The sequence below is a fragment of the Seriola lalandi genome, unplaced genomic scaffold, assembly GCF_002814215.2.
Source record: "Seriola lalandi dorsalis isolate HSWRI2012SDOR001 ecotype SW California unplaced genomic scaffold, Sedor1 jcf7180002054907, whole genome shotgun sequence".
NCBI lineage: Eukaryota > Metazoa > Chordata > Actinopteri > Carangiformes > Carangidae > Seriola > Seriola lalandi.
Window position 1 is genome coordinate 1,134,291 of NW_019525459.1, and position 27,654 is coordinate 1,161,944.

At 39.6% G+C, this 27,654-nt stretch overlaps 2 protein-coding genes across 2 annotated transcripts in view; one reads left to right on the top strand and one right to left on the bottom strand.

Moving 5' to 3' along the window:
* Nucleotides 1-6: 6 nt before the first annotated feature.
* On the top strand, nucleotides 7-2,214 carry LOC147817723 (uncharacterized). Its single transcript, XM_087169689.1, has 2 exons — nucleotides 7-1,226; nucleotides 1,276-2,214. The coding sequence occupies exons 1-2, from the start codon at nucleotides 656-658 to the stop codon at nucleotides 2,154-2,156; spliced, it is 1,452 nt and encodes a 483-aa protein (XP_087025815.1). The 5' UTR covers nucleotides 7-655; the 3' UTR covers nucleotides 2,157-2,214.
* A 7,938-nt stretch (nucleotides 2,215-10,152) lies between these two features.
* Nucleotides 10,153-27,654, bottom strand: part of col13a1 (collagen, type XIII, alpha 1) — a 62,966-nt gene continuing 45,464 nt past the window's right edge. Inside the window, exons 34-40 of the mRNA XM_087169692.1 lie at nucleotides 27,525-27,560; nucleotides 25,805-25,858; nucleotides 25,554-25,607; nucleotides 25,328-25,363; nucleotides 19,545-19,631; nucleotides 16,218-16,256; nucleotides 10,153-16,087 (exon numbers count right to left, since the gene is read on the bottom strand). Coding sequence (XP_087025818.1) covers nucleotides 16,085-16,087; nucleotides 16,218-16,256; nucleotides 19,545-19,631; nucleotides 25,328-25,363; nucleotides 25,554-25,607; nucleotides 25,805-25,858; nucleotides 27,525-27,560 — 309 coding nt within the window. The 3' untranslated portion in view covers nucleotides 10,153-16,084. The remainder of the gene's footprint in view (nucleotides 16,088-16,217; nucleotides 16,257-19,544; nucleotides 19,632-25,327; nucleotides 25,364-25,553; nucleotides 25,608-25,804; nucleotides 25,859-27,524; nucleotides 27,561-27,654) is intronic.

Sequence of the window (27,654 nt, forward strand, 5' to 3'; positions counted from 1 at the left end):
ACGACTCTTTTCTTGACTGGTTAGACTGGTTTGTGCAAAAGAATTCAGCAGTCTCACAGCGAGCATGTTTCAGCTGTTCTGTTTACCTAGCTACGACTATGCACCTGATACATGGCTGTATTGCTGTACAGCTGCCACACTGTCATTATTGGTGTCCTAACACAGTATTTCAGAGGGAAGTTCATCTCAGAAATCTTATTTGTGAATTTTTATTTCAGTTACTGGATCTTATTGTGAGAATATAAAGTTATAGACATATATGTCATGGTTTGCTATGGCAGACACTTTTTGTTAGTTTTGTTTTGGAGTTTTTTCACTTCCCGTTTTATTTTGTAATTGGTTTCCTTGTGTATCTCAGTGTTTTTGCTTCCTGTCTTGGGCCTGTGTCTGTGGTGATTGTCTGCCCCACCCTAATGTGTTTCACCTGTGTTCAATTACCCTTGCCCCCCTTGTCTATATAGTCCTTGTGCTTCCCTTTGTCTGTGTCGGTTCGTCTGTTTAGTTCTGGGTTTGTTCACGTCCTGTTGTTCTCTGGGTATGTCCTCGATCTGTTCATGTCTGTGGTTAATAAACCTGTCTGCACTGTTCCCCAAGTTTTGGCTGCATTTGGGTCCTACTTACCCCTCAAACTTGTGACAGAACGAACCGACCAGAAATGTACCCAGCAATCTACGCCAGCCTCATGGCCTTTCTGAGGGTGCATCCATCCTGTCAGCAAGTGCCCTCGTCGGGCATCAGGTCTCTGTTCACGCTGGCTGACTCCTTCTCAGACTCTGATCTGGAGGACTCTGACCTGGAGGACCCTGACGAGTCCCCTTTCAGGGGAACTCGCCTTGCTATTTTCAGGGGATCTCGTGGAGGCCATAGTAGGCGAGATAATCATGGCTCCCGTTGCCATGGGGAGGCTCGGCCTCGGCACCAGCCCCAGGTTCCTCGCTTCCGGCCCAGGCCAAAGTCCAAGGTCCCCCGCTTCCAGCCCAAGCCCCAGCTAACCCAGTGTCCAGAGCCTCTACTCCCCTGTGGGCAGGAGCCTTCGCCTACTACCCTGGCTGACGCATCAGCTGTTCCAGCGTTGGGGGTTCCAGTTGGCGTTTCGTCGGCTCCTGCCCCACTTCCCGGGTCGACCATCCCGGCCTTTGCATCAGCTGTCTCAGCGTCGGGGGTCCCGGTCGATTCCTCCATGGTTCCTGAATTGAGTGGGCTGGACAAAGTCTCCCCTGCTCCTCGTGTCCAGTCGGCGGTCCAGCTGACTCCTACCTCTGGTTCCCCGGTCAGTGGTCCCGCCGATCCCTGCTCCTCGTTCCCTATCGTCGGTCCGGCCGAATCCTGTCCTGTCGGCGGTCCAGCTGGCTCCAGGTTCTGGTTCCCAGTCAGTGGTCCGGCCGATCCCTGCTCCTTGTTCCCTGCCGGCAGTCCGGCCAAATCCTGTCCCTCCTGTGGTGTCGGCGGCCGTTGCTCCGTGTTCTCCAGCTGCGTCGACGATTGTTCCTGTCCCTCCTGTGGTGTCGGCGGCCGCTGCTCCGTGTTCCCCGGCGGCGTCGATGACTGTTCCCGTCTTTCCTGTGGTGTCTACGGCCGCTGCTCCATGTTCCCCAGCGGCGTCGATGACTGTTCCCATTTTTCCTGTGGTGTCTACGGCCGCTGCTTCATGCTCTCCAGCGGCGTCGACGATGGCTACTGGTGTGACGTCACCACCTCTCCTAGTTCCTGATGTGACGTCACCGCCTCTCCTGGTTCCTGATGTGACGTCACCTCCACTCGTGGTTCCTGCCGGGGCGCCGCCTCCGGTGGTCCCTGACTCTGTGCCGCCTCCGGTGGGCCTTGACTCTGTGCCGCCTCCGGTGTTCCCTGACTTTGTGCCACCTCCCGTGGTCCCTGACTCTGTGCCGCCTCCTGTGGTCCGGCCGATCTATGTTCCTCGTGTCCTGACGGTGGTCCAGCTGACTACTGCCCCTAGTACCAGGTCGGATCCTGCTTGCCCTCCAGAGGGGCGTCGCCGTACTCCTGTTCGCCCTCCAGAGGGGCGACGCCATCATCCGGAGAGACCTCCGGAGAGACCCCGTCTTCGCCACCGTCCTCCTGCTCGCCCTCCAGAGGGGCGACGCCATCCTCCGGCTCGACCTCCGGAGAAACCCCGTCTTGTGCCTGTTTTTTGAAGTTCTTTTTGTTAATTAAACATTCTGCACCCCATCCCCCTGTGTTGGCTGCATTTGGGTCCTACCTACCACTAAACCCGTGACACCCTAAGCTTAACATCCTAAGTCCTATAACTATTAATTTAGCTGTACAGACTAATGAGCAGTGATGACTAACATGTCTTTGGAGTCATCAGGTGGGAACCTCCTTTCACCAGTGTTTCGTCTAGTTGGTCCCACGACACCTCCAGGAGGCTAGACAGTGATCACTGGCGTCCCAGAGTCACTCCCCTAATGCCAGCCATCACTGCTCCTCACACCACAACTATTTTCTCCTTTATCTTGCCTATGCTACCACAAACAACACTATCATCAACTAGGACAAAACACACTAACAGATTCAGCAAACAAAAACTCCCCTAAACAGTTCTGTTCTGTAGGACTAGATGTTTTTTTTCCAGAAAGTGGCTGCCAGTTTGAATGAGGGAGGTAGAGTCAGGGAGAGATGCCTTGTTAGGCTAAACACTCCCCCGCCGGATTAGGCTGTGCTCTACCTCCCCCTAATCCCCCACTCTCCAAGACAATACAACTCACCATACAACTCACCTAAAACAAACAACCTCACCTAAACAGTCAAAGACACACTACAAACCAATTCAAAGCAATACAAACAAACAATACAGGCCAACTCAACTGGAATAACTGCATGGTCTCAAAGACCATGCGGTTAGTCTTGGTCATTGAGACCATGCCGTTAGTCCAGGTGAGTTGGCCTGTATTGTTTGTTTGTGTCAACATGAGTCATTTATTTAGTTTAGGTTTAAACTTAACTTTTTGTGTGGACAACAGGAGGGAGCAGCTTTTGTTTCTTTTTTTTGCCGCAAAGGACCTTTATGTTTATTAGAAAATTGAATACAAAAAACCTTTCCAGATGAAAAAATATAGATTGTAGTGCCAGGCTCAATTGGCATGTGATGTCGGATATTTAACACTAGATGGTGCTGTAGACCTGACTGAAAAAGACTGACTGTAATTTACAGATCTGCTGTAAATTTAAAAATTCACACATGTCCTCAGCTCAGATAATAAAGACTTTATCTTGTTTGACTGTGTGGTTAAAGCCATGTTAAACAGTTCAGGTTGGCCCTCCATCTTCCTGACTGAACAAAGATTTCTCTCACAAAAATGTGACGACTGTCTTCTTCAAAGGTTAGACTGGTTTGTGCAAAAGCATTCAGCAGTCTCACAGCGAGCATGTTTCAGCTGTAAGCCATCATACAGATACATACAGATACAGACATAACGATACAGATACAGACAGATACATATGCACACAGATACAGACACTGTGGTACATACAGACACAGGTACAGATAAAGATACATACTGATGCAGACACAGATACATGCAGATACAGATATACATATACATAGACAAACATACAGATACATACATATACATACAGATACAGACTTACAGATACACAGAGATACATGCAGAAACATACATATACATAGAAATACAGATTCATAGAAATACACTACTCAAAAAAAATTAAAGAAACACTTGAATCACACATTGGATCTTGATTAAATAATTGCTGAGTTGAAAATCTTTACTGATGTACATTGTATAATTTGTTGAGAACAAAATGATGCAACAAAGGTCAATGGAAACCAAAATCCTCAACCCATTGAGGGCTGGATTCGCAATCATAAGGAGCCCCTAAGGGGACATGGGGACAGGACAGGATGCAGTGGTTTCTATTTCCGTGAACTTGGCGCGTTTGTCTCTACGGTTTTCAGGAGCTTGGCATAATTGCCCATGCGCGACATCCACCTCTAGATTCCAATGGGCAGCGGCACAGTGGACCATCAGCTCCTTGGAGAAAGTAGGTAAAGTGTATATCTTGTCAAAACTTTGTAGTCAATCTCTTCCAAAGTGATTACTGATGCATTTAAATAGGGGAGGGTCATGTTTTTTGACTTTTCTAGTGCTTCCAACACGATCCTACCACCACTGCTCAGAGTGAAGTTGGAAAGTGTGGGAGTGGACCATTACCTGGCTGCATGGATGATAGACTACCTCACCAACAGACCACAGTACGTGAGGCTTCGTCACAGTGTGTCTGATGTGGTGCTCTGCAGTACAGGTGCCCCCCAGGGTACAGTGCTCTCCCCTTTTCTCTTCACCCTGTACACCTCGGACTTCACACACAACACCACACACTGCCACGTCCAGAAGTTCTCTGACGACACAACCATTGTTGGGTGTGTTTCGGAGGGAAATGAACTGGAATACAGGACAGTCATCAGGGACTTTGTCAGCTGGTGCAAGATCAACCAGCTTCAGTTTAATGCCAGCAAAACAAAGGAGATGATTGTGAACCCCAGGCGGAAGACATCCCACTTCACACCAGTGAACATCCAGGGATTGGACATCGAGGTGGTGGAGAACTACAAGTTCCTGGGGGTTCACCTAAACAACAAACTGGACTGGTCCACCAACACCCACGCTCTCTACAAGAAGGGTCAGAGTCGCCTTCACCTGCTGAGGAGACTGAGGTCCTCCTGTGTGGGGCTCTCCTCAGGACCTTCTACGACTCTGTGGTGGCCTCAGCCATCTACTTCCTGTGGTCTGCTGGAGAGGGGGCAGCACTGACAGGGATAGACAGAGGCTCAACAAACTGATCCGGAAAGCGAGCTCTGTCCTGGGCTGCCCCCTAGACTCCATTGAGGAAGTAGGTGACAGGAGGATGTTAGCTAAGCTGACATCCATCATGAACAATAACTCTCAGCCTCTGCATGACACTGTAGGGTCTCTGAGTAGCTTCTTTAGCAGCATACTTTTACATCCTTGCTGTAAGAAGGAGAGGTTCCGCAGGTCCTTCATTCCAGCAGCTGTCAGACTCCAAAACTCCTGCTCTTCCTGACCATTTGCAAACTTGCACTTTTTCATGTACATATCGTGTGTATTGTGTATATTGTATTTATTAGTGTATATTTGGTGTATTTTTGATGCATATTTCCATAGATGTTTATTCTATACATGTTTATTTTTCTGCTGTGGTAAATGAATTTCCCAGTTGTGGGATTAATAAAGTTAATCTAATCTAATCTAATCTATCTGTATGTAACTGTATATATGTATCTTTATCTGTATGTATCTTTATGTATCTATATGTATCTCTGTATTTGTATATCTGTATATTTATTTGTCTGTATCTGTATATCTGTATGTATCTTTATCTGTATGTGTATATGTATGTGTCTGTGTATATGTATTTATATGTATCTGTATCTGTATGTATCTAGATAGATAGATAGATAGATAGATAGATACTTTATTTATCCCCTAGGTGAAATTTGTCATCCGCCAGGTGGTTGGTATTGTCCAAGGTGGCCTCCATCTTACATTGCATGCATCTCAACAACAGTCTTGTGTGTTTCAAGACTCCTGCCAAGCACATACACAGCTTTTTTGACCAGTTTGTCCAGTCTCCTTGTGTTCACGCCTGAGATATTGCTGCCCTAGCAGACTGCATATACAGAATAAAAAAGAACACTGGCTGATAAAACATGTGTAGCATTTCAGTGCAGATGTCAACAGACCTGAGTCTTCTAAGGAAAAAGAGGTGTGGCCTTTGATTGGTGGAAAAATATCAAATGTTAAAAGCCGTTGTAAAGCTAAGTTAGACTTACTGCTTCTGGAAAGGTAAGCTATATTTTACTCTGCAGTAGCTATATATCCATTTAGCTACTGCAGAGTAAAATTTGTTAGCCAAGTAGGTTTGTTGTTTTTTTTTACCTTGCTAGCTAATTTTAGTTTACAACTGCCTGTACACTAATTGTTTGTGTTGCCGCAGCTTGGTTTGCTGTGTAACAATAGCAGAGAAATTTGTTGATAGCTCGGTTGCTGGTAGGTAACTCAGTAACTTCAGCTAATACAACCCACAAGGCTAACGGTTATTACTGCTTGGACAGTCGTCAGTTGTGGCAGATTTCTGCTTGGTTTGCTGTGTAACAATAGTGGAGAAGCTTGTTGTTAGCTCTTAAGTAATGCTAACTAACTTTACAGCCAAGTGAATGACAGAGAAATGATGCATTAGATAATAATGTTCATCTGTTCTTTCGTAACTTAGTTATTAGAGAGACTACTCCATATGAACACCGTCCAAGATCGATGGAAAGCGACCCCTGCCCCCACCATTGTTGTTGAGCATTTCCAGGAGTTCATCTGTAAGGTAACAATAGCAGGATAGTTAGTTTCGCATAGGTGGTCGCTTTATAGATAATTTCACATCTACAACTATGTACTCATTTATTATATTGATGAACAATTGCAGATCACAATAAGTGTGAATATTTATTGAAATTATATTTATTTAATAACATCCAAAGTGTCACTATCCACAACTTTAGTTTGCCACGACTAACTAGACCTTTAATAATATTATATTTAAAATATTCCTAAGTGTATTATTTTTATGAAGCTCTTTCCTCCAAATCTATAGCCGCTTTATTCTGATTGTGTGATTCATTGATGTCATGAGTGGTACATTGTGACCACTACCTTCAAGTGTTCATAACATGTGATATCCGTAGTCTGACACATGAGTTCAACAGCCTCCATAACGCAACATAATAACGTCAACCTTGCTGTTTCTGTATCACAAAACAAACCAAGCTGAGAATGGGGTGAATGTAAAAAAAAAAAAAAAAAATGTATATATATATATATATATATATATGTATTCTATACATGTTAAAATGTTACAATATACACAATTAAAAAATTATTTTTTAAAAATAAATACAACAGTGTAAATGCAGGTGTAAAGTGTTACTTAGGCCTAAACCCTACTTGGGCAAAAGACTACATATTGGCCGTGAGGATCTTCAAAACACAATCTTCAGGACAAAGTAACTGGGGATCACAATCCTGCTGCAACCCCCTGCTGCAAAACCCCTTCTTGAAGAATGTACACATCTATGTAAGGCAGCATGGATATGCATCTCTGCATCTATTGGCATCTCCAAGCACTTCTGACAAACACACCAATGTGGCTGTCCAGGGAAAGGATGGTCTGGACCTGAGGCCTGCCTAGTGTTGTGACACATGTGTAAAGAAGATCCAGCGAGGGTTCCTGTTGAGGCAGAACAGAATTGTTTCCAACAGCTCCTTCCAACTAAGTGCTTTCTGAAAGGACAGTTATGAAATATTAATACATAGTCATATTAAGCTTTGCTGTGGCCAAATTACATTACATGATGACTGCGTTTCGACCAAAAAGTACCTGGAATTTTAAGTTCTTTTTTAGTACTTTTCTTCAGGAACTAAAAGGTTCCTGTGGTCCAATGCCGTCTGCGTTTCCACCGCAGACTAAAGTCCCAGGAAGATTATGCAAAATTATTACTTGACATTACATTATTCACAGCACTTTGAGGACAAAACATGAACGAAAATACGGAACAAATTGCGTCCCGTAAATATTCAATAGTCTACAGGACGCAGCATTTTATTATTTTCAAACACGTGACGATCCTGTATTATATGTGACAGGTGGCAACCCTAGCCACTCCGGTTGTTGTGGTCCTTTATTTTTTTGTTCAGCAATGCAGACCACACCCCCCAAAGTTCCTGAACCTTTGGAAAGTACTACCCCCTGACCATGTACCTTTTTGGGGGTCCATGAATTCCGTCTCAACCCTGGCAGTTTGAAGTTCTTGCACACGTACTGCTTCATCCACAGGCAGATCAAAGGCGCCAGCACCTCTCCCTCATCTGCCGCAATAGAGCCCCGGCCTGCAAATCTCACTTTTCCCTGACCACGTCCAGTTGTTTCGTCTGCCTGATGTGAACTGTAATAGAATTTTATGTTACACCAAATCAGATTAAAACAAAATTCTGACTGGCAACTGCAGCTTCATAGCTTTGGTGATTGAAAAGATGATTTCTCATGACCAAAAGATAAAAAAATGTACACAATCAGAACAACAAGTCAACACTTCAGTTTTGCTGGTTTATTCGTACATGAAGGACAGATCTGGTGCAGGGTACAACAAGTCTCTCAGTTAATGAAAAAACTTTAACTGCTTATATAGTGTTTTGCTCTGGAGGATGTAACCAACATCTGTTGACCTGGAGACCTTCACCACTGTGTGTAACTTTTATTACTTCCAACCCCACAAAGGGATGCATCACTAAAGTCTCTGGCAGATGTAGATATACAACAAACAACAATATAGCAATAAAACCCAGACATGTAATGGATCTTTTGGCAACCTGTTCACCCTGTACTCATTCTAAAGTTACAGGTGTAATGTTTTGTTAGAACCTGACTTCAGTAGATGGCTGGAAAGCTACATTTATTGTCAGTATTTGATTTTACTGTGCTTAGCTTTTTGGGGTAGATGAGCCACTGCTCTCCGTTGCTGTGATGGCTAATATTGTAAAGTATTAGGACAAAAAACGATGCGTGTTTATGTGGTGACGTGGGGAGGAGGTGGGAAGAGGGAGGGGCATGCTAACTGCAAAAACTGACAGGAAGTTAGCCAAAATGACCTGGTCGCTTACCTCTGCTTTAAGTTGAAGATCCTCTGAAGAGATTCAGCCAGCTGGGCTGCACACTCCTTTAACAGCCTCAGACACAAACCATGTAGACCTGTTGCTTTTCCAGGACGTAGCCTCTTGAGCTCTGCCCATCACCTCCTCCACTGTAAAGGACAGGACACTTGACCCCCATGTGGAGGGAGATGCAGCTGCAGTGTCAGGTTGTGAAGCAGATGGCGTAGGAGAAGCTGCAGCTGAGGCAGTGGAAGAGAGAACAGGCGAGGCTGTGTCAAACCTGTTGTACAGGTTGAACTCATTGGCCTTGTCCACAAACCTCTTGCCTGTCCAGTGATGGTCCTCATCCCCTTCCACACCTCTTCCTTTTGTAGTCCGCCTGATGTATGTACTGTATCTGTATGTATCTATATGTGTCTGTATCTGTATTTCTATGTATCTATATGTAGGCAAATCTGTATATATATATATATATCTGTATGTATCTGTATCTGAAGCATAGAGTGGGTTGTTCCACTGCAGCGAAACTAGACGGTCATTGGATAAATGCTGGGCTTTGTCCCGCCCATCGGACGCTCAGCGTCTCTGGGGGTCTATGGGGCAGTGGGCTGGCCCGGACGCTCGGCTTCTGCATGATGATTGGATGATCTGTCGGAGGCTGAGTCCCTTTTTGATTGACAGCGAAATGAGCAAATCAGCGATCTTGAAGTATAAGCATCCACCGGAGCAGTTTTCAAGTTTTTAATTCCGTTGTTCGGAGTTGATCTGGAGATGTTACTGATCCTCAGCGACTTTGTCTTTGTTAAAAACGACTGGCGTTGTGATTGGCGACTCTCTTCTGTCACTCCAATTTCACGTGAATTTACATATAAATAAACGGACACATTTTATGATGTAGGCCGAAAATGAGCTTCCCCTCATTATAAGACCAGCAGCCACCACTGATGTAGACTTATCTATATATATCTGTATGTATCTGTGTCTGTATGTATCTGTATTTATCTGAATGTATATGTATCTCTACAAGCCATTCTTTTCGACCAGAGGAAAACACAAGAATTTGATATGGAGTCTGCTCACTATAACACATACACTGCAGACTGTCATTGCAGTGAGAGGCCTTGTTGAAAATTGTACTAATAAAGTTAACTGAAAGCCTTCACCTTACTATGGCTGTACTAGTGTGCTTTGTCTGCTGCTATAACAGTATATTTCTCTCACTAAATAAGTAACAATAAACATTATCCTACATTTCTTTTTCACAATAGCCAAACCGTCTCTCAGCTGTTTTGTTATCTTGTTAATTTATCACTAGCTTTAAAACTGCTGTGGTTTAAAACTTTACTTCTCACCGCATTAATAATATTCAAAAATACTGTAAAAATCCAATAGCAAACATGTATGCATGCAGCAAACTAATGAAAAGAAAAAATCAAAAAGTAGCTTCACATCCATTGAAAATGGGTTTCTTTATTCTGAGTCAACGACAAAAAGCTTAAAAACTTTACTTGTAATTAGCAGTCAATCTGATTGGCAATCAGTAACAACAGCTGCCATGTTTGGATTAAAAAAAGGAAAAATAAATTATTTTGGAAAGCAAAAAACCATTACCTTACAAAATATCATTACCTTATTGGTTGGAAGTCATATTGAATCTTAAACAAACTTATACATGTCGGTTTGAGATTGTGGTAGCACAGAATTGGTAGACAAAGGTCACTCAGCTGTCAGATTTATTTTGACTATGCAGAAAAAATATCAAATGTTCAGCATATGCAAAGTTCCATAACCAATATAAGAAAAAAAATGAAAACAAACTTCAGTAGTGCTTCGTACAGGGTAAACAATAACATGCAAAATCTGTATAATGCCCACTTACAGTTATTGTTGTTATTTGACACCTACAGAATTTCAAATCAAAACAAATTATACATCTATATTTCTTTTTGAAATACATAAATAAAGAAGGTTAACTAAATATTTTCCACCTAAACATTGTCACATTCCAAATATGATGCAAAACCAAAGAAAATATTTTGAAAACTGACACTGTACATATAATGAAGATGGTGTTAACGTTTCGTTTGAATTTTGTTTGAGTCTTTTTCCCCAATGTGAGGGATATCCATACCAAGGATGTCCCTGCATCATTAAGGATGCAAGCAACATTGAGGCAGATCATTACAGAAAAAATCTGAAATTTTCACATGGGGAAAATCACTTTTGGAAATAGCTTTATGTTGTTGTCACCAGTTTGAATTATTGACATATTGATATGTATTGAACATAATTTCTGAGAAACTATAATGTGCATGTACCAGTTTAACATGGCTCTATAATAACAATGAGCCTAGGCCACTGTTGGTATGTAGAACAACCAATCAGTGGCATGAATCAGAGTTGATGAATAATACCCAAGTTATGAATTTCCATCCACAGTGGCAATATAATGCACTCTGGGGTGCTCCAATGCAGGAAGTAATGGCCTTAGACCTAAGAATAAGGAAATTGTCTTTCTAGTTATAAGCAAGCTACCGAACTAAAACCATGACAAATAGCTAGAAAATTGGATAGATAGTTGATCAAAACTTACATTTCTTCCTTGTTTGCATAAACGCAAGCCAAGTAAATAAGGCAAATGAAGAACTTGCTTTCTTTGTATAAAAAATGTGTTTGTTCCATATTTGTGCAAAAAAGAAATGTAAAATTTCAGGCAGAAACTAAACTGACACTTTCAGATACAAAATGTTACAAGATGTAGGCCCAAATTTTTTTCATATCAACCAACTGTCCAACTTTCCTCTCAATTCACTTTTGATGTTTGGAAGATGATATGAACAGTCCAAACACATCAACAGCTTCAGACAGAAGCTGAAGGGAGAATTGGGAGAGTGAAAGAAAAATCAGGGACAGTATCTGTAAAGTAAATTACCAGATGAATGTTTTGATAAGTTATTTTTTCAATAAAAACCAAACAACAACAAACAAAATAAAATTGTTTGGTAATTGCTGTTATGACACCATTTGCATATTGCTGAAAGAGCTCAGGTCATCTGCAGTCACATTTACAGACAAAATACAAGGAGATTGATACAATTAAACCAAAACACAATTAAATACACAAATCAATAGTAAGCAAGTGGACAAAACATTTAAAATGTCTAATTGTTCGTGTTTTGTCTTTTTCCTGTGATTTTCATTTATGTGTCAAACTCTTGACTTAAATTTAAAAATGAATAAGTGGAGCTCACCCACTAAATAGGTTTTGTAAGTACACTTGCACCTGTTGAAACAAGGAAACATTTATTTCAATTTCAAAGTACTAAACTGAAAAACTGGAAAACCAACAAATAAATAAAACTGGAACACAATTTTGACAACACCTGTCAATATGACATAAGGAATGCTTCTGTACATTTGATCTGAAACAGGAAAGTCATTATTATTACTAGTTTGTGTTCAACACATGGACAAAAGGCATTTCTCTCAGGGTATTTGAATGTTCTAACAGCCAATTGTGGTGGGTGTTTTATCTTTAACGAAGAATTTATACTTTGAGTGACAAAGCAATAAATAATTTAAAAAATGCCCTGGTGAAAGTGTTTGAGTCAAAAGGAAAAAAAAAATCTGTATTTACATGCAGCAGTAATCGTATAGCATGTTATAGAGCCTGAATATGCAGCATGCAATTTCTGAAACTAGTAAAGAAAGTGTTGATTTACAAGAGGAAGTTTTTAAAAACTATAAATGTATGAAGGAACAACTATTAATCACCCTTTGTTTTTCCCCTGTATGTTTTTCATCTATGCAATCTATTTACAGACTGTAGACTGTATTTCTATACATACAATACATACAATTTCTCTTATATTGTACAATACTTACAATTTACATCATTCAATTGTGATGTCATTTGTATTTTATTATATTTCATATATGACATATTATAGTATTTCCACAGTCATTCAAATGTAATGTAATATGATGTAATAGCTGCAAGTAAAAGTATTTTTAAAAAGGCAGTATCAAGAAGGAATCATCAAGAGGGTCTCCCTTTGTTTTTTAGTTTTTCATGGAAACACATGGCATCTATCTGCGCTGTGAGCTGCTCTGAATTTTTAATCACAGTTGCAGTATTGATGTCACATTAAACACAACAAATAGCATGTGCTAAGTGTCCATGACTCATTCTCAAGAGTTTATAGATCAAAGTGTGCGCAGTCATCATTAATACGTCAGTAGGGTAGGTACACATACGTAGGTACATTGTCTCCCTGTGGCTGTGATGGTTGTACTTCTCAGTTTTATTGAGTTTAATCTGCTCACTATACCACTGGAGCCTTCAACACTACGGGCCCTGGGTCCAGCCACCTGGAAAAATGTTGAAGTGCCAACTCCAACTCACAGAGATCTCCAAATGTCTTCAGCTTCTGTATGCACCTTCTTGGAGACAGTCTTGGGTTGCCCTACTTCTTGGCCAGTTGGAAAGGATGTTGACCCTTTAAATGTATGTGTGAATACAATTTAATCAATTCAGAAACACAAGCAAAAGAAATAAGGGAATTGAAATTTGGAATCAATAAAAGGTTATTTATCATTAGTCTTTGATGTCCAGTGCATTTTACAGATACTTATTTACACTGTATCAGACAGAGAAACAGATAAGACCAGAGAATAAGCAGACTGAGGACTACTGGTTCAAATCCTGGTCAGCTGGTGGACTGTCACATCTATAAACATCTTTAAAATTTTAAAAGTAAAGTAAAGTTTTTTTTTTTTTTTTTTTTACCAGTCCCCTCATTGGCTTCAAGGCCCCCCTGTGTGTGCCTGTCTTTCATGTGAGCTAGTCCCAGTGAATAAGTCCAAGGTTGAATTTCTTTTTCATGTCTGACTGTGGACAAGAGCCATCATTGGTCTGGCTTTTCCGAGTAGGAGAGCCCGAGCCCTAGCTGCTAAAGGGTCCAACTTGACTCAGGACTGGGTTTTATAATGTTACATGTCTGTTTTCATTAGTGACGGCTACAGTAGACAATAACCTTTGCTAACTTGCTGTTACAAATATTATGAATTTGTTCAACAATATTGCTATTGCTAGCTAGTTAACTATCAGCAATGCTGTGGAGCATATCACAGCAATGCTAGCGTGGGCTAATGTTTGTGTCTGGATTGTTTTTGTTGGCTCTCGTGTTCACACTGTCGTGAGAGGATGAAGGGAGAGGTGCGGTGTGGCTGAATGGGGGCCTGGAGGTGTGGCAGGCAAATCATATTGGTGCTCTATGAGACATTTAGTTGCAGTGATGATTGCATACAGAATATTTAAACTGTATGATGTTAAAGCTCATGTAAAGATTTTATGTTTTGTAAAATTATGTGTCTTGTACATCATGACCACAGTGTTCAGTACATTAGATAAAACAATAATTAATAACACAAGATGTATATATTACTTAATGTAATTAATCGCATGGGAATCTCTGCTTCTCTCCATAAGTGTAGGTTTAAAACGTTTCTGAAAACAAAAACAAAAGCCTCAGTAATGTATATTTAATTATGATATTCACTTTGCAGGGCAATCAACATTCTGAACATTTCAGAACATATCTGCAGTTATGTATCTACAAATATATGTCAAACTGACAGCCAGCTGGTGACTAAGGCATGAGATAATGTGGGGTACTGTGCATCAAAAGCACATTGTTATTTATTACGTTATTATTTATTTCTGTCAAGGATCCAATAACAATCTCTCATGGTTGTCAACATCAAATCCAGGCAGAACAGGAACAAAGGTTTGTCAAATATCAGCATCATATAATGGATCAAGCTTCACTCTGGTCAGTCCATCCATTTCTTTAACACTAAGTCACTTCATAAGGTTAATGAGGTTAACTAAATTAGTACAGTTACACCATGGATAAAATGTACTATTCTTCTTGATTTAAAAAGATCTCCACTGTCCAAGCAGGTTATAGCTTTCTTAATAAAATGAACAAGACAATGTGAGGGCTGTATACTAGAAGGCAATCCACAAACACTTCAGTCAATACGCAGAACCTGACAGCCATTAAGCAGGAAGTGGTTGCCCATACAATTTGGCAAAACTATTTACAGTGAATTGAAACAAGTGGGAATATACAAGAAGCTAAAAAAGAGCAGTCCTGCTGTACAATGAAACATTTAGTTTTGAGGATCTTTCATGCCAGAAGTTTAAAGCTTCAAATGGTTAAGACATCTTGGTTGACACCCTTCTCCATGACACAAGTTTTGACACAAATTTTATCAGTAAACTGTGATCGTCAGGACTACTTTCCTTGTTAACAATCAGACCTCAAATAATTTAAGGCTGTCCCATAATTAACACACCACTTGACCACTTTGTGTTGTAAAATGTTGAGTACATAATGTAAAACAACGTAACAACCTGTACAGTTATATAAATTTATATTTTTGTTTTATAAAGAAGCATTTTATGGAGCTAATCTATTCCCTCATTCTGGGAAACGTACTGGTGTGGGCGTAGTGGTGTTTGTTTAGTGTGTACAATGTAGTAATATGTAAATCTTGCTGTGCCAGCTCATCCAAACCACTTTCCCCAGCTATAGATAAAGTTCCTGGTGCAAAAACCAGGATACTATCCCTCACTAACCTTTTTATTACTTTTTAAATTACAGTATCTGCAGTTATTATGTTATGCACACTTATTACATTATTAGTTTTTACAATACCCATACTTTGTGTCAATCTGGCCATTACATATCAAAATATCTGTCTCTGGACCAAGGCTGGTGGGCCAACACTGCCCACCTTAGCTACTATATCTATATTACATCTTTTAGTATGGTGACAGCCCTAAATCTGGTATTTTAAGTCTGTATATTCAAGATGAGCATGTGACCAAAACCAAAATGCAGACTTAAAAGAGTCATAACTGTGTTAACATTTAGTGAATTTGAAACTCATTTAGATTCACTGTTTGTCCATCTTTTACTTTATCAAAAAGAGGAGGGTTCAACTAAGACTTTCTAAATACCAACACATAATCTTCCCAGCCCCACAACTCAGTGCAGCATGGTCTATGACAACCGAACAAAATAACATAATGCAATAAGTTAATAAGCATTATCCACGTCAAATTATGCACAAATATCATGCATATGCAGCAACATTATACTTTTTGCTTAACCAGTCATATTAAAATAATGCATAGATATAAAAGTCAAATATGTAAACACTATCATTATTAAACGATCTGTACATACATTTTGCCATATCCTTTGGGGATTTTTATTTTTCCCCCCAAGTATAACAGAATAGGAAAAAGGATTTTTAAAAAAAAAATAAATATTCTATGTACAATCACATCAGCCATTCCAAAGTTATTGTCACTGCAAAAAAAGCAAAAGGCAAAAAGATATCAAATGTTAGTTCAAACAACATTGTGAAGTTTGCATACAGTATGTGAGCTACTACAGCGATGAGCAGCAAAACAAGACATTGTCACACTCTCCAACTTACTTTATTCCAACATCCTGGTACAGGTAAGCCATCGTCCCCCTGGAAAAGGAAAAATCAGATGTGAAACACCAAATACTGTGCACTGCAGAGATTAACAAAATTATCATGCAAGTGTGAAGCAACAATGCAAACAAAAGTAGTTCACAATTCTCTTTATAAATAAATAAATAAAAAAAAAACATTTGAAACCAGCATTTTACTTTCTAGAGTAGTGAAGTGGTATTTTGGCTAATTCAGGCTTCTGGAAGTAAAAATCACATTTTATTTCTGTGTAAGCAAATTAATGACAGATGTTTTTCTTCTTTTTACACTGGTGCAAGGAAGTGTTATTTTCCCTGTACTTATATAGATAAGTACTATGAATTATTATTATTCATAGGAATAATAATAATTATTGTAAACTGCAGATAATTATTATTATTATTACTATTACTATTATTGCTGCTGTTATTATTGATAGCACCATTGGGTATGGTTATTATTATTGATATTTTTAGTACAATCAGTCTTTGCTTAAATACAACAGTATGTATACAGCTATTCCTGGTCTCTTTCTCGCTGTGCTATACAAATCAATTTGAAATGAAATTGAATTGACTGAATTTCAGCAGCAAGCGCATACATTTACTTAAACCTGAAGGGAAAAATCCAGTTATATTTTACTCATACACCATTTAGGGTTGAAACACTTTCATTTGTATGGCTGACCATTTGGTAACATATAAAAGCAGTGAGAGGTTTCGCAGAGGCATATAAGTTGCTGAATGAGACTTTGGATTAAAACATTAATTAAGTTGTCTATTATTCTTTTTTAATTTCTGTCAATGTAATGCATTTCATCATAATTCTTATTTTCAATGGTTATATTTTTTGTTGTGAAATAAATTGTCATCAACAGACAACAGTGTAGAATGCTTCATTGATTGACACAAAATTCAATTTGCAGAAACCACATAACACATTCATCAGTTCACTTTCAGATTCATTTGGTAACGATTTGATAACGTATTTTGTTTGTAATTGCAAACACAAACATCCTAAAATTGCTACACTCGCCACTGATATCTTCTATCGCATCAGTCATGATTATTGTAGTATTCATCTATTTGCTATAACAAACCGACATCATAAAACAGATTATCATTTATTTTCAGGTTATCATCAGTTAAACAGAATACCGTATTTCTATGTTAGGGAGCATGAAGGATATTGTTAAAAGAAACTTTTACTTCCCAACCCATATTATATTATACTGTATATTAAACACACAATTCATAATTTTGGATTGTGGTCTTAATTAATACACAAATAGTCCACAGTGAAACAAGGTGAACATTAAACCAAAAATATTGATCTTTTCCTGACGTCAACTAAACCCCAGACAAGATGTGAACCTCGGGCTCTGGTGTCATATTCATGCACTTGGTACCTGGACCATCCACTCTGACCACATCCCCACGGCTCTGAATGTTGTGCTTCATCCATTCACTCCTGCCATATTTGCCAGTACATAAATGGGAAACCAATTTATCAATATTTGAACCTAATTTGTGGGAGACAGGGTTGCTACATCTCACAAACTCTGTTTTTAATATGAATTTGGAGATGCTTTGAGAATTGACTGTAGATGTAAAGATGTATGTTCGACTGTTCGAATGTTCAGATAATGACATAACTCCCGAAACTGCCAACAACTGTTTAAAGTAACATTGAGTTGTCTGTTGTTGTGTGCACATTTAATTCTACAAACTCATCTCCAAACCAGTCGGCAAACAGTGGAAACAAAAGCAGAAACCATGACAATGTACTTGTTGCTTTGCTAAACTTAGAAGTGAGAAGCAAAGTACTTGGTGAGGCTAATGAAGTCTGAAAATGGAAATGTAACCTTCCATGCAAATACCAGGACTCTGCTTTGACCAAGTAAATTCATCTGTGGTATACTGTTGCCTTGAGGGTTGAATAAATTCATGCTCCATGCAAAAGATGGTGTGGAAAACTATGGAAAAGCTCTAATATGATAAATATTACAATTCCAAGGCTTTATTAGAAAAATGATTATACTGATTATGTAATTGGTAATATTAGTCACAATCTACTGTACATCTGAAGTTAATATAGAAAGTTTTACTTGTAATGATGGAAAGGTTGAGTTAAAGGAGTATTTGTTCTCAGGGGGAAATGCTTGTTCATGTTAGTTTTATGTGAGATCAGTTGGAAAAATTCTGACTTATTACATGATTCAACTACAGTAAGCATTTTTAAACTTTCATGCAAACATGCATGTTTAATGTGTGTAAACTGCAACATCTGAGCGCCCACAGGCAGGTGTGTGGTTAGAGATAGCTAAAGACATGCTAGGAAAAGTCAAGGGAAAGAAAGAGCACCATACCACAGGGCAAGGGGCATCCAGCCCGTCCAGGCCTGGCAAGCCTGGTTCACCTTTCTCCCCTTTAAAGCCACGGAAACCCTGTTTGTGAAATCAACCATTTAAAAAACGATGTTGCAGCTCATGTGCAGCAGAGGAGTGTGTCCTCCACTCCTTGATGGTAGGAGGATCTCCACCTCTGTCCACTGGGTGACTGGATGCAGGTTTCCTAAGCATGCAGGCAACCTGGGACTGACAGGAATGGGACTCACTGTGATGAGTTTGAAAGATTTATAAAGCTTTCAGTGTGGGGTGTGATGACCAAGAGTTTCTTTCATAACAACTTAAGAGTTACTACACTATGAGAATGAGTTTAATGTAAAGATCTGCTGAACCTGAATACCAACAAAGTATTGGGTGTGGGATCAGGCTTGGATCATTTTGTGATGTAATTTGGGTTTGGGTCAAGTTTGAGCTCAGTCATTACTTTGTGTTGAAAGGAGTAAGCTGAGAACAGCACTCTTTAGCGAGGCAGCAAGACAAAATGCTTTGGAAATATTTTAATACTCATCAGCAGAGGCTACCTGATTCCTGTCTGTCTCATTCCTGAAAAAAAGGCTCCTCAGGCAGAGTTCTGGTCCATTCAAGGATTTTTTCTCCCTGATAAATCTATTTTAAAATGTCCCCTGTGGTATTTCCTTTGCTCAAATTAAATCTTTTTGTTGAATCGTAGCATCAGCTACATATATCACATACAGTATCTCCCCATATGTCTGTCAGGCTGCAGAAAGCAACTGGACCAAACCCTTCCTGAGTTTGATTAGAACCACTGAGTACCAGAGCCAAAGGGAAGCTGCCTACAGAATACAAATCTTCAGCTGAAGCTCTATGGAATTATGTTGTATTCTAAAATAGGGCTCCTTCCCTTTGACTCTTGGCTATACATTAGACTACTGACATACCAAAGGACAGGGGGCATCTAATCCAGGTGCTCCTTGGTCTCCCTTATCCCCTTTGGCCCCCCTGTTGCCTTTCTTGCCCCTCTCTCCCTGCAAACAACAGCGTATTAAAAAAAGACAAACTTTAGTCCTCCTCATGAAACCACACATGAAGCAAATCTTTGTTTTTTTTTTTGTTTTTTTTAAAAATGTAATTTAGATAATATTAAAAATAAGTTATTTAGATTTACTAATGGTGTGTGATTTACTATTTTCAAAAGACAATATGATTTTTAATGTAATTTAGTGTAAAAGGAAGGTTAAGTACAGGGGGTTAGGGAGGAGAGATTAAAGCCAGTGCTCTTGGTAAGCAGGTTTCATCCAAGCATCCCAAAGACTACTACTACCTACTGTACGTAAGAGCAGCTTTTGGAAGACTTGTGAAAGAGTGAGAAAGCTCAGTGAAAAGGCAGTTACATATACTCTCTTATTTTCTTCATGGAAGATATGCTGAACAAAACATTAAGTATGAAAATCAACATATGAGGGAAACAGGATAATGTCCAAAAATAACAATAACAATATTGTTAATTTTCTGGTTTCCTACCAACAGTCAGTGCTGCTTTAAGATATTACAGTGTTCTGTCTCTTATTTGTTCTTGGGTTCATGAGGATGAAGGTTCCTTACCTTGACACAGTAGTTGTTTTAAACCCACCATGATTGTTCCATAACCCTGAAACAATGATTTATCTTATCTCTTTAAAGGGGAACGCTTTTTACACATTGAGTTCTATTCTAATGATCCAACGCTAGGGCATTTAGGGTGTGCCATGTCTTTTTTGCTATCACTATTATTTTTCATTATAATTTTGGGCATTTTGCCTTTATTCAGACAGTACAGTGAGAGATAGACAGGAAATCCAGGAAGAGAGAGAGAGGGGATGACATGCAGCAAAGGGCTGCGGGTTGGACTCGAACCGATGGCCGCTCGGGTTAGGACTAGGACTCAGCCTTAATGGCTCACCGAGGCGCCCCATCTTTTTTGCTATTTTATCAGTGGAAAAAACTCCCTGCGCCAGGCACATGGTTCAGAAGGGTTGTACTCTAAATTATTCATGGGAGTATTTTGGGCGTAAAATCCAATAAATCAATCACAGTGCCATGTCCCATTCCCTTTATAAGCCAGGTGCACTTGCACCTTAGCGAATTGCTATTATAATGGCGCAATGTCTCACACTGAGATTTTGATGGCAGTCAGTTGATTACATAGTGAGTCCAGTCCTGACATAGGCAGCAGCTCTGTGACTGAGGGGCAAAGAATGGCTGAGCGAATCAACGTGCTGCTCACAGCTCTAAAGTGAAGTAACAGCACAAATCACAATGTTAGAAATATTTTGTTATTTGATGAGAAGTGAGAATAAATCTTCAGTTCATTATGAAACTGTTATTATATTATAATATAAACACGCCCATGGGTGCACAGATAGGCACAAGTGTATTTGCTATTTAAACAACTTGGGCACTGGACGGGAAAATGACAAACGTGTCCGTATGAAACTGGCAAAGACAGTTGTGTTACGCTTTGTGCCAGGTGTAAGATTGGGCCCATTGACTGTTTACAGGTGTTGGCTACTGTATGTGAAGAAAGTAGTATGAAAAATTTTGTGACTCCAGGGGGAGCTGTGCGAAGTCTGATAAATTGTATTGATTTTGCTTGAGTCACTGTCACTCACATTTCAGCTGCTACTATCATAACGTGTGACTGAACTGGTGGCAGCCAAGCTGCATTGTGGGTAATGAGGCACCAGGTTTTGACAAGGTAGATGAATGCATGGAAAAAAACAGACAGTAGCTCTGATTCTGTTATATCAGTCTTTTCTTTTGCTGTGTCGATTGTATAGCAGTACAATCTGTGGTGTTCATTTCAAGTTTGCAGTACTTGGTAAGACTTCATTTCTTACTGTAGTTTACAAGATGAGACTGAGCAACTGCCTGATCAACAACAGAATACCTGCCCATGAAGGTCAAAAGCTGGAAGGGGTCAGATAAAGAAATGACTACATTGGACTATATGATAAAACTTGCTGCAGTGTTCTCCCACTGCTGTCTTAGCATCACCTGCACAACTGAAACCTCATGTTTTAGACTGTTGTGGTGTGAGGCTACAGTATGAAATGGCTCAAATACTCAAAGTGAATTAATGTTCCTCACAATCAGAGATCAGATAATCACTATCACTGCAGTCTTGCTACTCATTGACAGAGCTGTTTTGCCACTAGGTAAATTATTAAGCTTCCATTTGCTATTTTTTTTTCAAATCATAACAAGGCTACAGAAATGGCAAATTAATTAGTGGAACCTATTGTAAAGGTAATGATTATATGTTGATAACCTGACAATCTGATTACTGTGTGGAATCTAGACTAACAAATAGATAGGCAGAGGCTCAACAAACTGATCCGGAAAGCGAGCTCTGTCCTGGGCTGCCCCCTAGACTCCATTGAGGAAGTAGGTGACAGGAGGATGTTAGCTAAGCTGACATCCATCATGAACAATAACTCTCACCCTCTGCATGACACTGTAGGGTCTCTGAGTAGCTTCTTCAGCAGCAGACTTTTACATCCTCGCTGTAAGAAGGAGAGGTTCCGCAGGTCCTTCATTCTAGCAGCTGTCAGACTCCACAACTCCTGCTCTTCCTGACTATGTGCAAACTTGCACTTTTTCATGTACATATCGTGTGTATTGTGTATATTGTATATTGTATTTATTGGTGTATATTGGGTGTATATTGGTGTATATTTGGTGTATTTTTGATGTATATTTCCATAGATGTTTATTCCATAGATGTTTATTTTCTGCTGTGGTGAGTGAATTTCCCAGTTGTGGGATTAATAAAGTTAATCTAATCTAATCTAAATTAAAATGATCATCTCAGATTAGCTCAGAAACATGCTAAACTTTTGGTGTGCTAACATCTGAGTATAGCATACAATTTGACAGTGATGTGAGCACTGCTTGCCAATTTGGGGTATGGGTCATGGGGTCAGGGGTTGGAGGGACTACATGAAAGCTTGCAAGGAAGAGGGATTGTTAAGTAGGAGCAGGAAGAGTAAAGAGGATGTGTAAGAGCAGAAAGATTAACCAAGGTCAAGGTTTGTGAGAGGGAGAGAGGGCAACCCGGCAATAAACAGAACCACGGGCCACAGAGCAAGGTGGAGGGAAGGAAAAGGGGATAGGAGGACCTGTGGAAACAAGAAAAAGACAGGACAAAGAGTAAAAGCACCAACACTATCCCATAGCTTTGTCTTCAACACCTTCAACTGGACAGGCACATTGAGGTTTGTTTACATCCTGTACATTGAAAATAATAATTTCTTTTGACCTGAGGCCAGTTGAATGTGCTGAAAGGGCTTATGAAATGTGAATACTAAAAAGATGGGAGTGGAAATATTAAGAGTCACAGGTTAATGGGAAGGAAACAGACATTCTCTTAGAGGAGGGGTATGTTGACATTTAGAAACAGATTGTCTGATATAATGCAGACTGGAAATGAAATACAGTTTTCATATTGAGTGCAATTTAAAGGAATAGTTCGATATTTAGGTATACATGCCTATTTGTTTCATTTCCAAGAGTAAGAAAGTAGATATCAGTCTCATTTTTGTGTGATAAGCACAGAGCTAGAGTCTTTAAAGTAGCTAAAGGCTAGAAGAAGGGGAAAACAGCTAGTGTGACAGTGCAGCATCTCTAGGGTAAAGCATGTCACCTCACTGTGCCCCAAGAACTTAGAAAGCTGCTCACACTCACTGCACCCAACCAGCAATAACTACAGCATGTAGCTCCCCCTACAAAGCACAAATTGTGATCTGTACATTGATGTGTGGATTTAAAAAAATGTGACATAATATATTAATTAGTGAGTTAAGGAATACAGCAATGAGGCATAAACTTTTGAGATTATTCTTTTAAGAGATCTGGCGTAGACCATGACATTTTACAATTCTGTCAGTTTCAAGCAGAACCTGTTCTTCCCTAAAAGACACTATAAAATGACAGATATTTGAAAAAAAAATGAGAGGAATATTGAAAATCAGTTCTAATTTGACTTGGAGTTGGAGAAAGTTGGAGATCAACAGGCCTGCAAAATCTGATCGTCCCTTAATAGATCCGCATGTTCAATAAATACTCTTGATCTGTGCCAGAACATCAGGTTTTCGATATCAGGGCAGCCTGAGGGAATATTTACAAATCAGGTGAGTTAAACTGCACCACTGACTTAAGACCAGGTTTTTCCTGGTCAATAGTGCAATCACTTTCTGCTGCCTCAAGATCAATGCACTTATCCCAATTTATCCCAACTTCTAAGAGCTTTGCCAACCTACCTGCAAAATGTTGGGGTCAAGTAGCATGCAAGCATGCAAATAAGGTTGAGTGTAAGGTTGAGTGTAGAAAACTGGTTGAAGTGAAAAATGCAATGTAGACATAAGAGCCTGAGTTCCAGTTAACTGGCACAACAAAATAAAGTCTTCAAAAAGTCAGTTTTGAAGCCATTACTCTCCCCTATGCTGTCCCAAAACAACAGGTTAAAAAAATCCATCTTAACATTAACAGACAGTAACAGCTGAGACACCTGAGACAACATCCAAACTCCAGGATAAGTAGTAAACATCACTGTGAGTCTTCAGTCTCATCTTAGAAAGGACATAGACTAAAGTCAGAAATTTGACAATTTTAGGATTTTTGCAAGGACTGCTATTTTGCAGGTCATTAACTTTCAGTCGGAACAACTCCACAGCCATCCTCTGAGCAGAGACTCTGTCCTGCTCCATAAGCTTCTCTAAGAGCCACTAATTTGGAAAGGTTGGAAAGAGCACCCTTGGCTGAGGAGACAGATGTTTTATTTCCTACAGGGCTCCGTCAATAACATCTAAACAAGCACCAACAGACTCAACCATACCATTTGCAAGACAGGCCACAGACTTTACCTTGGCCAAGATTTGCTCCATAGTTGCTAAGCCAGTTAGCTCTGTGGTACTAGCTTTATCACATTGGTCCTTGTTGGATGCGTGTTGAGCACCTTTCTTCTTCTTAGCGTGTGGACCAATAGGTGCAAAAATAGGACAGGCTTTGTTGTATTGCTGATTAGTGATCTCTACAGTAAAATATGACTGCTATTTCCAAGTCAGCTTGGAGGAAGTTAAGACTGCATCCAAAATGTAGAGCAGAGCACAATCTCAAATGAACATCTCTATAACTATAATACTATAACTGTTGACATGAGACTGATATCCACCTTCTCTCAAAAGGTCTAAGTGAATCTGCATTAGGATGTCACACAGAGGAAAAAAAACAGGAGGATTGCTTGAGGAAAACAGCTGTCTCAAGATCAAGATAATTTCTCACAATTACCACACTTTATATATTTTATTTTACATACATATATAATATATATCTATATATATATATATATATCATTTTTTTTAAATACAAATGCACAACAAACAAATACATTTGACATCTTGATCTTAAATTATTCAGAATCATAAATCAAATTATAAAAGTGAACTATCTGACTCATCTGGTTATCTTTTAATATGTGATATTTATTGATATTCAGCTCTTTGTTTCACATGTCTTATTTGAGAGCATGTTTGAGGTAATTACAACTCTAAATAAACAATGCAAATACCACCCTGACCTGAAATATATCTCACAAACACACTAAAGTGTCTATGAAATCTAATGTGTATCCATTAGCTGTTCTGCTATGTTTCAAAATGGTTAAACATTACATGTAATATCTTACCCTGTTCCCTTTGACTCCTTGTGGTCCTACTAAACCCTGCAAAAACAAATGACAAATAGCATTAGTGGCTTTGCATATTTCTTACACTTTGGGAAAATATCCTTGTTTGATAGTTTTTTTGTGAGTGCTCTGATACTCTCTCAGATGTTTAGCAGAATGTTTTATAAACATGTTGCTTTCCATGACGTTGTTGTAATGACTATTTAAAATGGAAATACAGGCTTACAGGGATGCCTTGAGGCCCAGTTGGTCCTGGTAATCCTGCATCTCCCTTTTCACCCTGCAGTGAGAAAGAGAGAGAAAATCCAAAGTGTATATTCTTCTAAAAGTGAATTCATGACAATGGGATGGACGAACGGATGTCCATCTTTGGCATTGTTCTGGATGGAAGGACAGACCATGGAACAACATAATGTCTCCAGCCATGGCTGTCACTGGCACAGAGGCATAAAAACACACACATACACAGACACTCACTCTGTCTCCCTTTGGTCCTGCTGGCCCTGGCACACCTGCTGGTCCTATTAGACCCTTTGAAACAAAAAATAGAAAGTAAATACCTCTCAGCAGATACACACAGAAAAGCACTAGGGAAATTGTTAAATCAGTAAATCAACAAGCTGTCCGGTGGACATGGATATAATAATATGTCATTTTCAGATCCATTTTCCCTCACTTGGAGGGAAAGGGTTACATCTTCATTTTTGGCCCTGACACATGTACATTAAAACACCAAGCTTGTTGAACTACTGTCCAAACTGTTAAAAAAGCAGGAAAAATGAATAAAATGTCAACAGCTGCATTTCTCTATCTGAGTAGCAGTCAGGATTGGAGAAAAAGATGTTGCATCTCAGGCATATCCAGTGCGTACAGTGTTGTATGCATACAGCTGTGTGAATGTATTATGCATGCAGTACGAGCATCCCTGCATGCTCCTTATAGATTCTGAGCAATAGCAGCTTTACAGCCAGCTGATGGAAGTGGGTCAGGATGCAGGGAACTGTGGAGGCAGGATTGAGGACTGAGGATTTACATTATTATGGTGTCTGTATTAGACAAGATGGAAGTTCAAAGCAATACTAGACAACATTCCACTTTAATTGTCCCAGGTAGCACTGAGAGATAATACATAGATTTGAGGACAATTTGAAAGACTATTAGTGATGTAATGTAATGCATACAACTAAAACTCAAGAGAGGCCATGGTTGCTCATGATTTGTTTGGGCCAATGTTTGGGCCAAGGTTATGATGTTTTCACATAATCACAATTTGCGGTGCTAGAATATTATTACTCCTTTTTGTGACTGAAGGATAAGTGGACATTTTTGTTCTTGTTGTAGGCCTTTTCTTGTTTATGAATTTCCACTCACATTGATTGCCCTGAGAGCTGCTTTAAAGATCGGTAAGGTGACAGTTTACATTTTTTTGCCTGAAACAGGCATTGTGCTTAAACATCTATCCTTGAAATAAAATATTACATATGACTTAGGTGGGAAGGATGCTTAACTGTGATTGAAAAAATGAAAATATGGATATAACTATGATCACTGAGTGAGTGGTAATGTAAAATATATATTATTAAGAATTTATCAATAAAGCTGTGTGAGCCTATTAATCGTAGGATGTGTGGTTTGACCAGTATTGAGCTTTTTAGACCTGTACTCATCATGGAGCGTTAAATCATTTTATAACCATTTTTTACAACTTTTTTTTTTTTTTTACCTACAACACAAGCAAGGATCCCATAAATCTATTTTTGGAGAATTGTGACTAAGATATGTTGTGAGTGGCACGTTTTACAACGAAAATTTAATTATTTTAGTGATCTTTGCTGGCCCACCTTTATAAACGACTGTTTCTACATGACCTCAAACATATCCTTGGCATTTGCATTTTCTATACAAGTGATCCTTGCTTTTCATTTTTTATAAATATACACATTTACAAATATATACAGTTGCATTGTCGCCATGAAACTAGATTCTTCATGCCAGTGCATCCTCAGAACCCAACCCTGAACAGTTCTGTCCTAACAGAGCTACTTTATGAAGGAGAAAAGACAGGACAAGCATGGGAAGCAGGAAAGGAAGTGAACATGACAAGCAGACTTGGCAGACATCAAGCAAGCTGTAGCAGGGGGGTGGAGGAGGAAGATGAGAAGGGTGAGGGGACCGGAACAGGACTTGCGCCACTCACCACTGGGCCTGGTCTGCCATCTAACCCATGAGCCCCCTGTATAGTGTTGTACACAGTTAGAGCAGAGATGATGGGGGAGAGGGTGGGAGGAGGTTGGGTAATGGGTTTGGTATGGGGAGGTGGGAGGTGG

What these genes read in the sequence shown, in the direction of transcription:
- LOC147817723 (XM_087169689.1), top strand. Translation starts at nt 656, where the DNA reads ATGTACCCAGCAATCTACGCCAGCCTCATGGCCTTTCTGAGGGTGCAT. An exon ending in CAAAGTCTCCCCTGCTCCTC is followed by an intron (nt 1,227 to 1,275) that starts GTGTCCAGTCGG and finishes TTCCCCGGTCAG; the next exon opens with TGGTCCCGCCGATCCCTGCT.